This window comes from Antennarius striatus, chromosome 17 (genome assembly GCF_040054535.1).
Source record: "Antennarius striatus isolate MH-2024 chromosome 17, ASM4005453v1, whole genome shotgun sequence".
NCBI lineage: Eukaryota > Metazoa > Chordata > Actinopteri > Lophiiformes > Antennariidae > Antennarius > Antennarius striatus.
Genome location: NC_090792.1, coordinates 3728414 through 3743043, shown reverse-complemented (window position 1 = coordinate 3743043; position 14630 = coordinate 3728414). Strand labels below are relative to the sequence as shown.

General features: G+C 43.1%; 1 protein-coding gene across 2 annotated transcripts; it reads left to right on the top strand.

Annotated features, from left to right (window-relative positions):
- The first annotated feature begins 6255 nt into the window (after positions 1-6255).
- Positions 6256-14177, top strand: fosl2 (FOS like 2, AP-1 transcription factor subunit). Of its 2 annotated transcripts, none has more exons than XM_068338094.1 (4): positions 6256-6985; positions 9407-9661; positions 9871-9978; positions 11387-14177. In XM_068338094.1, exons 1-4 carry the CDS (start codon positions 6857-6859, stop codon positions 11942-11944), a joined length of 1050 nt encoding a protein of 349 aa, XP_068194195.1. In that variant the 5' UTR covers positions 6256-6856; the 3' UTR covers positions 11945-14177. The 2 variants fall into 2 exon arrangements, with proteins under 2 accessions (XP_068194195.1, XP_068194196.1); XM_068338095.1 differs by lacking the exon at positions 6256-6985 and adding an exon at positions 7390-8101.
- The last annotated feature ends 453 nt before the right edge of the window (positions 14178-14630 follow it).

The following is a 14630-nucleotide window of genomic DNA, read 5'->3' as shown; positions in this document are numbered from 1 at the left end:
GCTCTTCTTTCACATTGAGGCCCAGCATACAATATCGGTTGGAATTTGTTTTTCACATTTAAAAATTCCTGTAGTTGAAAAGCTTTTTTTATTTTATTTTTTTTATTTTTTTTTCAGCTTCACATCCAAACAGACAGACACACGGGTAGGGTTCAGTTTGTAACCTCCTGGAATAAAGTCTGCAGCCCTACCTTTTCTGTCATCGCACATAGACTGATTTTGAATGAATGAATGAATGAATGAATGAATAAGTTCATTTATTTCGAATAAAAAAACAAAATAACAATAACAAACAATAATAAATAGACCAGAATGGTGTGAACACTATCCGAAAAGGAGCAGGAAGAAGTGTAAACTTGTTAAACTCCTTCCCCCTTGTCCTCAAAAAATATTCATTACAAAATACTTGCTGATAATATTTACAGAAGTAAATCAATCACTTAAACTACATAGTCATAGAAAGATTAAAATTAAAAAAAACAAAAACAAAGTAAGTAAAAGAGGAAAGAGGAAAAACAAACAACCAAACCAACAAAAAGACAAACTAATAAAATAAAATAGCATAGTGATCAAATGAGGAACATAATCATTAAAGCAAGTGGTACCAATTTGCTTGCGATAAGCTGGCGTCTTATCCTGGGGTGTACCCCACCTTTCACCTCTTGGCCGGCTGGGATAGGTTCCAGCAGACCCCTGACCTGTATAAGTCAACATCAACAAGAAAACGGACGAGTGGATGGAAGTTCTTTACATGAATATTCAACATTTCACCACATTAATTTTATTTTTAATCAGCACCGCTGTAAATCTACATGACAGATCTGGAGCTGTATGTATCTGACAAATCCCTCAATCTCCTGAGCAGATCAACATTTTGGGAAATGTGCCGACTTTTTCATTCTAAGGGCAAGAACAGATGATCAATATCTGTGCTTCCCATTTACTGAGCAGTAAATTCGAGGCTGGATGCAGCTGGCATCCTGCCTGTAGATAATATCATTCATTAACAAGTTGTTGTTTATTTGTTATGAACAACGCATTATTGTGTCTTGGGTGAGCTAAGTTAACCACCTCCTGGCTGCTATTGATTTTCTCTTCTGACTCTCAGCAGAAAGGCAACTAGTGATATTTGTCAGAATGCCATCCTGTTCCTTTACAGTGGCGGTAACGACATTTTTAAAAACAATGTGAAGGAGGTAGCTGGAAGTGATGAACCTACAGAGACGTTTTACCCTCTGCTATGCGAGGCTTCATAGAGACTTCCAGCTCATTGTTTAGCTTTCCGGCCTGAAGCTTTATTGGTTTGCTCAATCTCGCAGTTTGGTTTTCTGGCTGCAGCAGGCGGCTGTTTTCAGAGGAAACCCCTCTGTATGCAGAAAAACACAAGTCAGTGATGAATGCAGTGGAGAATTTAGTTACTGTAGAGGCACGTATATTTCACAGGAGTGAGACAATTCAGTTTAAAGTGATGCAACAATGACTTTTTTAATAATACTGATGCTCTTATTTTGGTGATTAACCTAGCTAGTTAGCATGATCTTATTTTACAGGTCTAGTAACTCTAGAAGCTTAATAGTGAAGGTTGTACATTAAAAAACAAAAAACTTTAAAACAACCACATTTATTGTTTTAAATATTTATGTTGTATTATATCTTACAAATATTGCACAAACCAATGCTGGCCAAAATGTTTGACATCAGAATGACACTAATACGATGTTTAATTCAACACTAATCATCATCAGATACAAACAGTACACTAATGTAAACTAATATTGGCTGTCAAGAACAATTACTAGCGAGCTGCAGGAGTATCGATCATCATTTCACCAACAGCCTGTCTGATTCTTCCCCATAGATTTTTCTAAGATACAATTTTGCAATCATTTAATCATTTCATCCACGTTTTACTATTCTACTTACTATTTACTATTATATTTTCAGCGTTTGACAGCGACCACATTATGCACAAAATGTTACCAAACAGTATCAGTGAAAGTGTGTTCACACATTTGAATCGTAATGTAAGTTCAAATAACTATCTGACTTCTGCTGAAGTTTTCAAACTCACTTTGTAATCCCAGATTTCTTATTCCCAAACCTCTGTAGGGATATCCCTGATGACATCACTATATTCTAACAATACTGTCTTGCATCATCGATGACGTCACAGCACTGCTCTCACATGCTGAGTCGTACTTCCCATGACAGTGACCTGATCAACGTGAATTTAACTGGTGGTGTGCCCCCGTAAATTGTTATCCCTAAAAGCCTACAATACACAGAAACATATTCATGTTGTACGTCTGCTTCGATTCCTCCTGCTCGTCCATTCAGCCAAACCTTTTGCTGAATATTTGGATCATGTTCTTTTATTGCCTTTGCAAATAGAATCTGCCATTTAAAAGCTGGAGATACAGAAGACGCTGACATGTAACCAGGATTATCTGTCTGCTTCGTGTGCCTCCAGTCCAGAGAGACCGTACATCAGCAGAGGAAGATTCAGCGGAGCAGCTGCTGCTTTTTTTGCATACCTTAATGTGACTGACCTCAGTGGGTGACATGCAGCCAGAGAATCCATACTCGTCTCTCCACAATCCCACACCGCAGAGGTCAAGATGATCAAATTATCCCTCCTTGCTGTTGTGTTTGACTGCTTTACAATGAGTCACCAAGGCAACCAGTAAATGAAATCACTGAAGGATGGCTACTTTGATTCACAGGAGCTATCTGCCAGGCTGGCATCGAGCCTCTTTCTAAAGCTATGCTCTTTGCACAGTGGGCATCCTGATGAAATTGCTGATTAGATTTCTATTTTAAAAAGCGAATGTTTGTTGCTGCATTGTCACGGCAATCCAAGTCATACGAGAGAGTTTGTTAAGCGATGTTAACATGCAGGGGGGGAAAAAACAAACAGTAAGACGTAAGGTAAATATTGAAAGCAAATATGCGTAAATGTAAATATTCCAAATCAAACCTGGGAACAACAAGTGCCCTAAGAAGAACCACAGGCAAGCTAGTTAGAAAAATCTCACCTGTAACATTTACATGTATACAAAGAATACATTTTTTATTGTTTATTTCAAAAAGGGTGACATTTACTTTACTTTCCCTAATAGATGAGAAAGTCCGAGGCCACGAAAAGAGAAGGGTGGCTGTTGTGCATCGGTTTCCATATGACGTAGCTCAGTCATACAGGAATGGTCCTTCTGTGCTACATGGCATCACAAAACAATGTATTAAACTGTGTTAAACTTTCAGCACAACAGTAAATCCCACTGTCAGTCACCCTGATGGCTCTTTAACACACTCTCTATGCTACTAGTCAGCACTTTGGTGTTTGCGTGTGTCCATAGCCTGAGCAGTGAGATTAGCCACACTGATCGCGTTGAGCCCTTATCCAGGTTAAGATATTACAAGCAGACGACTGAGTGACAGAAGAAAACATCCAAGCACCAGAACTACAGAGAGTGATCGACGAGAACTCTGAATCAGCCGACTTGATGAGAAGTTTCATCTTGGAGGAAACATACTCTTCCTCTCTTTGTGAGTGCATTATGAGTGCCCATAAAAATGTACATAGTGGATCATATTCTAACAGTAATTGCAAAGATTATTGCATATTAGTTAGGTGACAAAAAAGTACAGTTACCTGCAAAAGTGTAAATCATCCTAAAAGTGTTTAATTAATATCAATTTTTATGTAACACTGTGACTTCCCCCTCAATAAAACCTGTTTTAGACTAACAGATGTTCCTGGATTATTCTGAATTGAAAGGGATTTTTTTTTTAAAGGTCACCTGCAAAACAGCAAATATAGAGTGATGTAGAGCTCAACAGTTTGCATAGAAATGTAATTCTATTCCTATTCTGAGTAGACAGTATACCAGTTGGTACAAAGGGGAATTTATTTTTCTACTTTCCACTACTGGAAGTAATTTGTGGAAAAACTGTGATGTGTTGTACAGTATATATACATATAAACTGTGTCTCCGTACCATTATTAATAGGGTAAAGGAAGGGTACAGCATTGAAGCACCTCCTCAGAACTTTGATTCTTTGGTGTTCTGAAGAGGGAACAACATGAGAGCAGCGCGATGGAACATGATGAACCTCATCCAGGAGTCTTTCAATACTCGGCCCAAAAGCCTTTCAGTCACATTCTCTCAGTCGGAGTCCCAGACGGGTCCTTGAAGGCAGCATTAGGGCTATCAACCCTCTTACGTCACGCTCACCTGTTCACACGTGGGTCACGGCCAGGTAAGCCTCTTGCTGTCCCGTCGGTTAACGTAATTCCCGTGTCAAAGGCAGGGTGGATGGGATGTTCCGCGTGGAGCTGATTCCTGTTGATGTGTGATGGGTGGACACGTCAGTGGCGCACGACCTGCGGACCAGCCGGCCTCGTTGCGCACGATGACATCCGCGCTTTAAGCCCCAAGTGTCACCTCACCTGACCTCCCAGAGAGCGCGCAAGTTTTAATAACCCCGCGAATCTGTCATTTACCATCAGCACCCATGGGACTTTGAACTGGAGGACATTCTGAGTGACAGACATCACGTAACGCTTCCAGTGTTTGAATGATTTCTCACTGCGTACTTAAATATCCAAATTGGACTCTTAAGAACAAAACCTGTCAGGGTGCCATGCCTTGCTTTACCCAAACTGGCGCCTATGGGTGCGTCGCAAATGATACTGCAGCATTAATTAAAGGACTGTGTGGCAGATTAGATTTCTCTTGAGCAGTTTATCAGAAACTGTCGCTTAGCAACACCATCGCCGTCCATAAATTATATCACTGGGATCATAATCATTGCCGTTAATTGATATAGAAACAAAGATTCGGTGAATGTTGGTGTTTTCAGTCATCTTTAATGTACATGTCACTAGAATCTCGGCGCGCAGCGGTGTCTCCACGCAGGGATGTCCAGATCACTGTGGAGGTGGAAAGGTAATGACACTGGGTGACTTCGGAAAGGGTGACATGTTGGAGGGTTTGAATGTGTCTGACGTGTTCACACTATGAGAAAACACAAAGTCAACCCCTCGAGTGGTGACCTCAGAAACCCCCCCCCCCCCCCCCCCGGCAGATTATTTCCCCTAGAGGCATCTTCCCCGACTGAACGCAGAGGCAGAAACTTTTGATGGGAGCGACTCTGTCTGGCACAGATACGCGCCTCGAACAGCTTTGAGGGAGTTCACCAGAACCGTTTGTGGTGATCCAGATTAAAATAGGAACCATAGCAGATTGGATTATCCTTAATACGCCATTACATATCTTGTAAATTGTCACATTCTGGGCTCTCTGCCCTTGTTTATGAGGAGCGTCCGAATTATAATTACCCACATTTCACTGAGATTACTTTGAAGCCTCCGCGCTGCGCTGTTGTGTAAACCAAACCAGTGGGCCACACTCATTTTGACCGAATGTCTGGGATCATGAAATGTTTTGTGTCCTCATTCTGTGCTCCGTGCGAACACTCCAAATTACGCACAATAATTGTACGACAAAAACACAAAAGGAGCATTTGTGCGCGAACGTCCCGTGCCCAATCATTGTGAGTGGTCTTTATTATAAGAGGAACATTCGCACATTAAAATCTGGTGCATGAGGACCCCGCCTGTTTTTAAGCTGTTAAAATAACGGACATCGTAGACGCGCGTTGGTTGTCATTCGAACACATTTCGGACATTAAAAGCTTGCGCGCAAGTCTGGAACGGAACGCTCTCTTCTACTTCTGTCCGTGCGTTCCTGTCATCAGCTTGTCTTGTTTTGTCGATTGACTGTATTTCTACCTGTTTCTCTGAACTGATCAGCAAATCGAACCGGGACCTGCGCGAAAACCACCCCGAGTCCGGTGCTCAGTGCTGGAGGGGAGGGAATCCCTTTAGTGTCTGACGCTTCCTTTACCAAGGAAACTCAACGCGCTCTGACGCAACTGCCCATTTTAGGAAACATGCGTCAATGGACCAACGCAAGTTAGACAAATAGTGAACTCCATTGCAGGCACTGACGTCCGTATCAAAAAATAAACACATGTCCCCAGAGATATTTCAACTACTTCTACTGATTTTCTGCTTTCCTGGGTGTCCACCGGTTTTGCTGGACGACGCTCGGTCCAAAAGCGGATCTTTTTTTTTTTTTTCTCTCACTGCCTTATTCAGAATCGACCCCTCCCTGGATGGAATCGCAACGCCCTGGCGTGACGTAGGCTCTTTCGCTGGTGTTGAAAAGCCGTTGCAGTTCTTCATAGTGCCATTGAAGTGAGTCATCTCTAGGAAGTGTGGTAAAAAGGAAAAGAGAGAAAGAAAAAAAAAAAGTTAGAACTGTTCCGTGAACGCAACAGAGATCGGATAGAATGTGTTGTAAGCAGGGCGACGGAAAACACTGAGATTAGACAGGTAATAGGTTTTGAAGCGAGCGTGAGTCACTCCGTAACTCCAGGTTCGCTCGTCTCGGCTGGACTTGACTGTCGGAGGTGCGCCACTGACTTTAGGTTGAAGTTTGCGCACCTTGGTGGATTTCTAGTGCAGCGTAGTTCTACCTGCGGCTCACAGATTAAGAACTAGTCTGTACACGCAGAGCTGACGCAAAGGGAGAAAAAAATATATTATTCTGCCTTTTAATGTGTGAACTGCTTTAGTTCGCTGTTTAGTTTAGGGGAGCAAAATTGCACTTTGTCTTTGCCAACACTTCTCTGGATTTCCCAAATTAACAGCGTCGATTCAGAGGATTTTTTTTTTTTGGTTTGGTTTTTTTTTTTTGCTATTGTGCCTTTTTCTCTGCGGGGGATTTTTTTTTTTAAAAAGTGTTCCAGAGTTCAAACCGTCTATTGAAATATTCCTATTTCCTGGATCATGTACCAGGACTACTCTGGGAACTACGACACCTCGTCCCGCGGCAGCAGCATCTCTCCGGCCCAGCCAGAGTCCTTCACAAGCGGCAGCAGCACGATCGGTAGTCCGATCTCTACCTCCAGCTACCAGGTAACAGGGAGTCAGCGGCACGCTGAGGCGGGTTCGGGAAATTATAATGCATAATAATAATAATAATATGCAATTGTATTGCAATTTTAATTTCAGCAAATGTTTGTTTAGTAATGTTACGTTATGGGTTCCACCCGTGTCAAGGAATTTAGGAATTGTCCGAGTCACTTGAGAGAAAAGAACCCAATGACACGATGACTCAACAGATGAGACTCGATGCACAAATATCCAGGATTCATATCTTTCTGGTTCTGTCATTAGCTCTCCAAACACGGATGATGCTGTGGCTTTTAATCATCAATCATCAGATTTATTTATTGTAATGCAAATTTAAAAAAAAAAAATTTTTAAAGCGACAAAAAAGGCGCTTTTCAAGCCAAACTTCCAAACCTATGAGCTGCAGATGTTTGTTGGTTTATGTGGGTTGGCAATAGAAATGGAACACTTTCAAATTGAACCTGGCATAAATCGTTCATGATCTTTGATATATTTATGCTTATTTCTATTTGTGCATTGATGTAATATCCTGACGGACTCTTCTGCATGCGTGAGAACAACGATAAATCGCTCGGAACAACATCCACAACAGTTGGGGCTGTAATTTACACATTAACGCTCGCCTGCTCGTAAAAAGGGTGAGGATGAAAACGCATAGCTTGGAACGCAACAGGCAAATCACACGACAACCAGGAGATAAGGTCTCGGTTTGCAGGGTAAAGACATGTATTTCCATCTTATTAGTCATAACGGACCTGATTATGGATAAATATGTTTCTAGTCTGAATTTGAACATGGCTCATTTGTACCAGCGGGAAGCGCGCAGCAGCCGGGAGTGTGCGGGGGGGAGACCAGGAGCCAACACGTCCTTTCTGAGAAAAATGAATACCAGATCGATGCCTGCACGACAGATCTGCTGGGGTTTCATCACAGTTACCGTCCCTCCATACTTGGTTAGATGTAGCCTACATTTACTGGAGGTGTGGCACTGCAGGGCCTCGAGGACACCGTGTCCAAATATTCAAAAATAATAGGACGCAAATCTGGGAAGTGGCATGTTGTTTACCCGCTCAAGTCTCCTCTGTGGAAAAAAGCGTCATCAGGCTCACGCAACAGACGGTAAACGACCGACCAGCGTCTCTCACTGCTGTGGTTCCCTGTAATCACACACTGACTGTCTGTTTCCCATTATGCGAGCTGGAACACGACCTCTTTGTTAGTTTTATTGAGACTTATTAAAACAATTCAGACCGTAGAATTTTTATCAAGCCGGATCATATTTATTCTCAAGAGTGTGTGTGTGTGTGTGTGTGTGTGTGTGTGTGTGTGTGTGTGTGTGTGTGTGTGTGTGTGTGTGTGTGTGTGTGTGTGTGTCAATCACACTGTATTACACCCAGACGCTTTTAACGCTCTGACGTAAAAAGTATAATTCTGGCGAAATGTCCGGGGTGTTACAGCTGGCTGCTTCCCCCCCTTTACTGGAACTGACCGCATTTCACATACGCTTGACAAATCCCATACACAATGACTCACCAGATAAACAAAGTTCCAATGAGCTGCCGGGATGTCCGACGGAAAGTCGGGAATAACGGATTTATTGGACGTGCGTAAATTACGCATATACGCACTACTGAGGACCTCAGGGAAACGCAGTACTGGTGATGTGACGTTTCTCATACTGGAGATCAAAACTCACACAATCGTTCATGGACTGTAAATGCGTTAAAAAAAAAGACAACTTATTAAGGAAGAGGGTAAAAAGTTATTCCAGCTTGATGTCAAAACTTTTCCACCAACTTTTCTTTTAGAAACAGGCACAAATGCACGCAAGTGTACCATTCAATAATTATTCTATCATAACTCCACCATTTATATTTCTTTAATTATAAGAATTTGGATTCCATCAGGCGTCCCTTCTGGATCAATTAGAGTTCATCTGCCATTACATTCTCTCAGAAGTGCCACTAATATATCTAAAGTGACTCTCCTGTCAGGCCAGACATGTGTAACACGCCTGTGTTTTGTCTCATGGTTATTATAGTAAAGTGAGACACAGTGGACACGTTGGGCTTCCCCACATGATTCACAGCATGTGTCACTGTTCCACTCTGGGGGTTACATACACAGTGTTTTGCCTATGTGGATTGAATCATTACCATTAAGCTTGAAATGTGGAAAATGTGTGAATTTGATAATGGTGGGCGGTGATGTATGTTTCTGAATGTGCCGTCAGAGAAATGAGGCAGGGCCCATAGGTGTTAAGTAAGATGCATATAGGAATAAGTTGCACGCTTTACGCTTTAGGAGCATATAGTCTCACCACCCCCCTCCAAATACACAGCACCCTGCTTTTGAGGAAAACGCTTTCAGATGTGATTATGAATCGTCTCTTATCAAATTTCTCTCATTCCTTTACTTTTCCAGAAGTACAGGGTTGACATGCCCGGCTCCAACAGTGCCTTCATTCCCACCATCAATGCAATCACGACCAGTCAAGACCTACAGTGGATGGTTCAGCCGACAGTCATCACCTCCATGTCCAACCCTTACTCTCGGTCCCACCCGTACGGCCATCACCTGACCAACGGGCCCGGGATTTTGGGGCATAACACTCTGGCTCGACCCGGAGTCATCCGCTCCATCGGAGACGCCAGGAGCCGACGCAAAAGGGACGAACAGGTGAGTTTCTTTCTCAGTGTGTTTGTGCAATGGTAAATCATTAAAAAAGCTTTTTTGTTCATTCACGTGTATAAATTCTACATCTTTGGGTTGTTTTTTTTCTTCTCCACAGCTCCTTATTCATACTCTTTACCCTGTATTGATTGTTTGCGTCTCTCAGACGGCTCACATTATCTGCTGTGCTCTTTTTTTTTTCTCTTTGCCCTTAGCTCACCCCAGAAGAAGAGGAGAAAAGGCGGGTGAGACGGGAGAGGAATAAGTTAGCCGCCGCCAAATGCCGCAACCGTAGGCGAGAGCTCACCGAGATGCTGCAAGGGGTGAGTTCTCCCATCAGACTCGTGGAACGACGGCGGCGCGCCGGAGCAAACACCTCCAGCTCATACGTACGCTGATTCCAAGCCTACGAAAGGAATCATTTATGAGAAAGAGAATAAAAAACGAATGTGGAAAAAAATAGTCACACTTGTTTAGCAGTCTGGCAGAACTCCAGATTTGGATGAGTGGTTGAACTCCACACCTAATTTTACAAGCTTGCATTACTGGTTTGACTCTGAGTGATGAGATGACAGGCGAAGAAAAGCTTTTTGTCTCAGGCAGCTGTAGACAGAAGGCCGTCTCACAGCCCCGCCTGGCAGACAGTAACGGCGACTAAGTGGACTAATTAGCCGAATTACAGAGAGGTTCAGCTTGTAAGGCCTTAAAAAATTTAAAAAAAAAAAAGAGCAGGAACGGAATTTGCTGTAGGCAGCTGTCTCCATGAATGCAGGACATTTTGTAAAACGAGGCAATTGCTTTGCCTCCCAGTTCCGCATACAGACATGCTGCACACACATGTACACACACACACACACACACACACACACACACACACACACAAACAGAGACACTACACACATCGCTTCCGGGTTTCTCATTTTTACATGCCTTCCCTTTAAAATTCCAAAAAAGGTCACCTTCCAGCGAAGAGGAGCGTTATATTACGACGCTATCTCCACCTGGATTGACTGATATCTTTTATGTAGCCGCCCCCCCCCCCCTTCTTCCTCCTCCCACACCTCCTTGTGCACTTCCTCATACCTTTGACCATGAGTCAAAGTTCTCAGACAGCTTATCTTCATCTGCGTGACGTGTCGAGCTGACGAACGGCGTTTATGAGGCCTTTTTTCTGTGACACATTAATGACACACTGTTGACGCAGATCAGATATCTCTGAGACAAGTAATAAACAGTCCTTAAGTCGCATTCAAGCAGAAGGTTTCCACTGTGGACGCCGAGCTAGCCCTTGACAAATCCTTCATGTAATCGCACCGCTTTCACTGACCAGGATTCTGTAGCTAACAAACAGTGCCCTCTATTGGTAATTTTTGAACATACATACAATTTACTTCCTTTTTTGTTGCTGAATATTTATGAAAATGCTTTTACAGCAGTAAAAACGCTCCTTCTGAGCAACGAAAGTCTCATCCCCAGACGCTTTGAGTCGGCGACCCTTTAAGGCTTTTAAGCGCAGCGTCCTGCTGTTGTCGCTGTAGAACACAGGCAATTATGATTACAGTATTTTCCACACTATAAGGCGCACCTAAAAGCCTTTAATTTTCTCCAAAAAACAAACAAAAAAACCCAACAGTGCGCCTTATAGTGCAGAAAATACGATCTGAAAATCGAACCCGCGCTCATGAGCGAGCTCAAATGCCCAGCCTGACTTCCTGTTCCTCTTTTCCACAGGAGACTGAGAAGCTGGAGGAGGAGAAAGCCGACCTGCAGAAGGAGATTGAGAGCCTGCAGAAGGAAAAGGACAAACTGGAGTTCATGCTGGTCGCCCACAATCCTGTGTGCAAGCTCCCCATCGATGATCGCCACCAGTCATCTGGACACCAGCAGCACCCGCAGCAGTGTACCCCCCTCCCCCTGACCATGCGCCCAATCTTGGGAAGCCGGCCTCCTATGAACCACGTGGTGGTGAAGCAAGAGCCGAATGATGATGTGGAAGAAATGGGCAAGCCCCAGCGCTCTGTCATCAAGCCCATCTGCCTGGGCGGCGGCGGCATCAGCGGTGGGATGTACTGCACGGATGGAGACAGCCTGAACACACCCGTCGTGGCAGCGTCCACCCCTGCCGCCACACCCAACGCCCCGAGCCTCATTTTCACCTACCCGAGCATGCTGGAGCCCGAAAGCCCCTCACCCTCTTCCGAATCCTGCTCCAAGGCCCACCGGCGCAGCAGCAGCAGCGGCGACCAATCGTCAGACTCCCTGAACTCGCCCACCCTCCTGGCGCTCTGAGCGGGGGGAGGGGGGGCGGGATGACAAACGAACACTGTGGCTGAAGGCGAGCGTGAGGATCAACTGCTCGCCGCCCTCCAGTGTCTTTTAAAGACCCAAGAGCACATTCAACAGTCCAGACCAAGCTGACCGTGTGGGAGACCCACAAGGGCTACGCCATGTGTTTCTAATCATTCTGCTTCAGTGCTTTTTTTTTTTTTTTTGCTTTTTTTTTAATTTGTAAAAGTGTGTGCACCAATCCTGAGAAGTGTCATCCCTTTGCCATTTCAACTCAAGAGTGTAAACCTGTTTACTGAGCAGACAGTTGTGAAGAAAAACATGCCTCGACAGGGCATTTATGACTTCATGTGACTAAACTAGAGAGCGCGTTCTTAATATATATATTTTTTTGAAAATGTTTTTAAAAAAAAGCCATGTGGCTGACTCTTGCACTCTGCCAAGACGAATCAATAAATCGCTAAGCGAGGTCAGCGTTCTACTGGTAGTTCTGAGGAGACAGAGACAATGAGCATTTGTGTTTCCACCTAGACTTGCCCTATATTCAGGAATCGCTACTTAGAGTGTGTACACATTTCTAGCGCTATTTCCATCTCTTTAATTGTATTTATGGCCTGTGCTGAATAATTTGAGAATGTTTTTTTGTTTTTTATAGACATTGTCCTCTCCTTAATCTGCCTGTAGAAAAGCAAAATGTTCATCCGCAGGGTGACAAAAGCACTCCTCAGTGTTGCAAAAGGATACGAGCCAACTTTCAACCAATGACCAGTTTGTCGATACTCTATACCTTCTATTTTTGCCATAGTGGCTTTGACTTTATTGGTGTGCTTTTCCTCAGTGATTCTGTACCTGAACTTTACAACATGTTTATGACAAAGTGTATGTGATTTACATTGATGTCAGGGATATGTCTGTGTCGTAGAACCCCGTTGTGAAGAACGTTGCGAGACTGCAAGCTGCCGCAAGGTCTAGCCAGAGTGTTGCAGAGGCGGTACGATATACGAAGGGAAGACAGACGCTTCATTGTGTCACCTGGAGAGAGATTTGTCTTTTTGACCTAGAATGAACCCTTGTTACACTGGATTGCGTACTTCTCGCTGTGTTTTCTTACACTCTCCAAATAACCGTAAAACCTTTTTTCAACACTGCCTTTTGAGGCAGGTCAGGTTTCAAAAAGCCAAAAGGGTTTGTATGACACATGTAATCCTGTAATTTGTCCATCGTTGTCTAGAGGCAGGAATTTTGTTCGAATTTGAAGAAGAAATAAAAAAAGAAAAAAAAAAGCCACTGTGGTCTAGACTGTCGCCAGCTGCCAATGATGTCAACCCCGTTCTTTACCGTGTTTGTAAATCTGTCACTTTTAGTAAAAGAAATGATGTTTCAATGGATCTCAGATGTGTTGATCCGCGGGCGTACGAACACACGCCGACGCAAAGGTACTCAGCAGGAACTTAGTGGGAGCTTTGTTGGCCAGACACTGATCACTTTTTCGACATTAAGGAAGGATGAGACGACTGTCTATAGCCGGCCTGAGATGAAAGATGGACCTTGAGCAGATGTAATGTTTTTGAAGTTCTACGAAGCACTTCTTTTTTTTTTTTCGTTGTTGTTATTTTTACCTGTGTGTATCTAAATGGGCTAGGTTTTTCAATACTGTGCACTGAGAAGGATAGCAATATTTGGGACTTTTTTTGTTGACTTTAAACATTCCCTAGTGAAAATAATGTCAGGGCTCAGAGGAGGGCTGTCATCTGGGCTCCAAGCCTTTTTTGTTACGGGAGGGAAAGAAAGGTTGTAGTTGTTGCGCTGGATGCAGAAAACAGACTTTACGTTCGAAACAAGCTGCTGCTACTTTGGAAAGAACATGTCGGCTATTTCTTATTCGTTGATGCTGGGTTTAACATCACCAGGTGTGATATCAAGTGGTTGCAACAAATACTATGTGATCCTGTATGACAGCACAAGGAGGTGAAACGAACCAAAAACATGACTGTGGGCGTCTATATGTTGAAATATTCTGGAGCCCCTTCACACACATAGGAAAGCCATTGACTAGATCTTCTGCTGTACATGTCATCTACTGTCTGTCGCCTGTTTTCAACTACTATTACTTCTTTTCCAAAATGCTTTAACTGTTAAAAATTATTCAAAATTAATAAAAAAAAGCAATATGTATAGCAGTGTTTGTTAATTTAAATGAATGATAATAATAAAAAAAAATCTTTTCAACCTGTAATTGTTCTTCGCCACTCACTGTATGTCAGATTTTTACAAAAGGCTGGAATTTAGTCAGCTATTGAAAACATCTTCACATTACTGATGAATCATTCCAAATTAATAGACACACATATTAAGTCAGCTGCTACAGTGGAAACACAGATCAACATAAAGCTGCTTGTTCTTATATTATAACTGTTTATCCATCGCTCAGCGCCTCTCCCAGGTGACACTGAGAACAAGGAGAGGTGGACTCTGGAAAGGTCGCCGTTGTAAAACAGGTGAATTCATGTAGAGACAAACAAACTATTATCATTGTCACTCAATTTAGAAGCACCAATTCATTTACGTTGCTGTTTTTAGACTGGAGGGAAGCTGGTGAGAGCTTATGTCAGGATACAAGCCCACAACCTTCCTGCTAGAATACAACAGCGGTGAGCGCAGCGCTGCTAATGTTATCGTAAAATAAAAT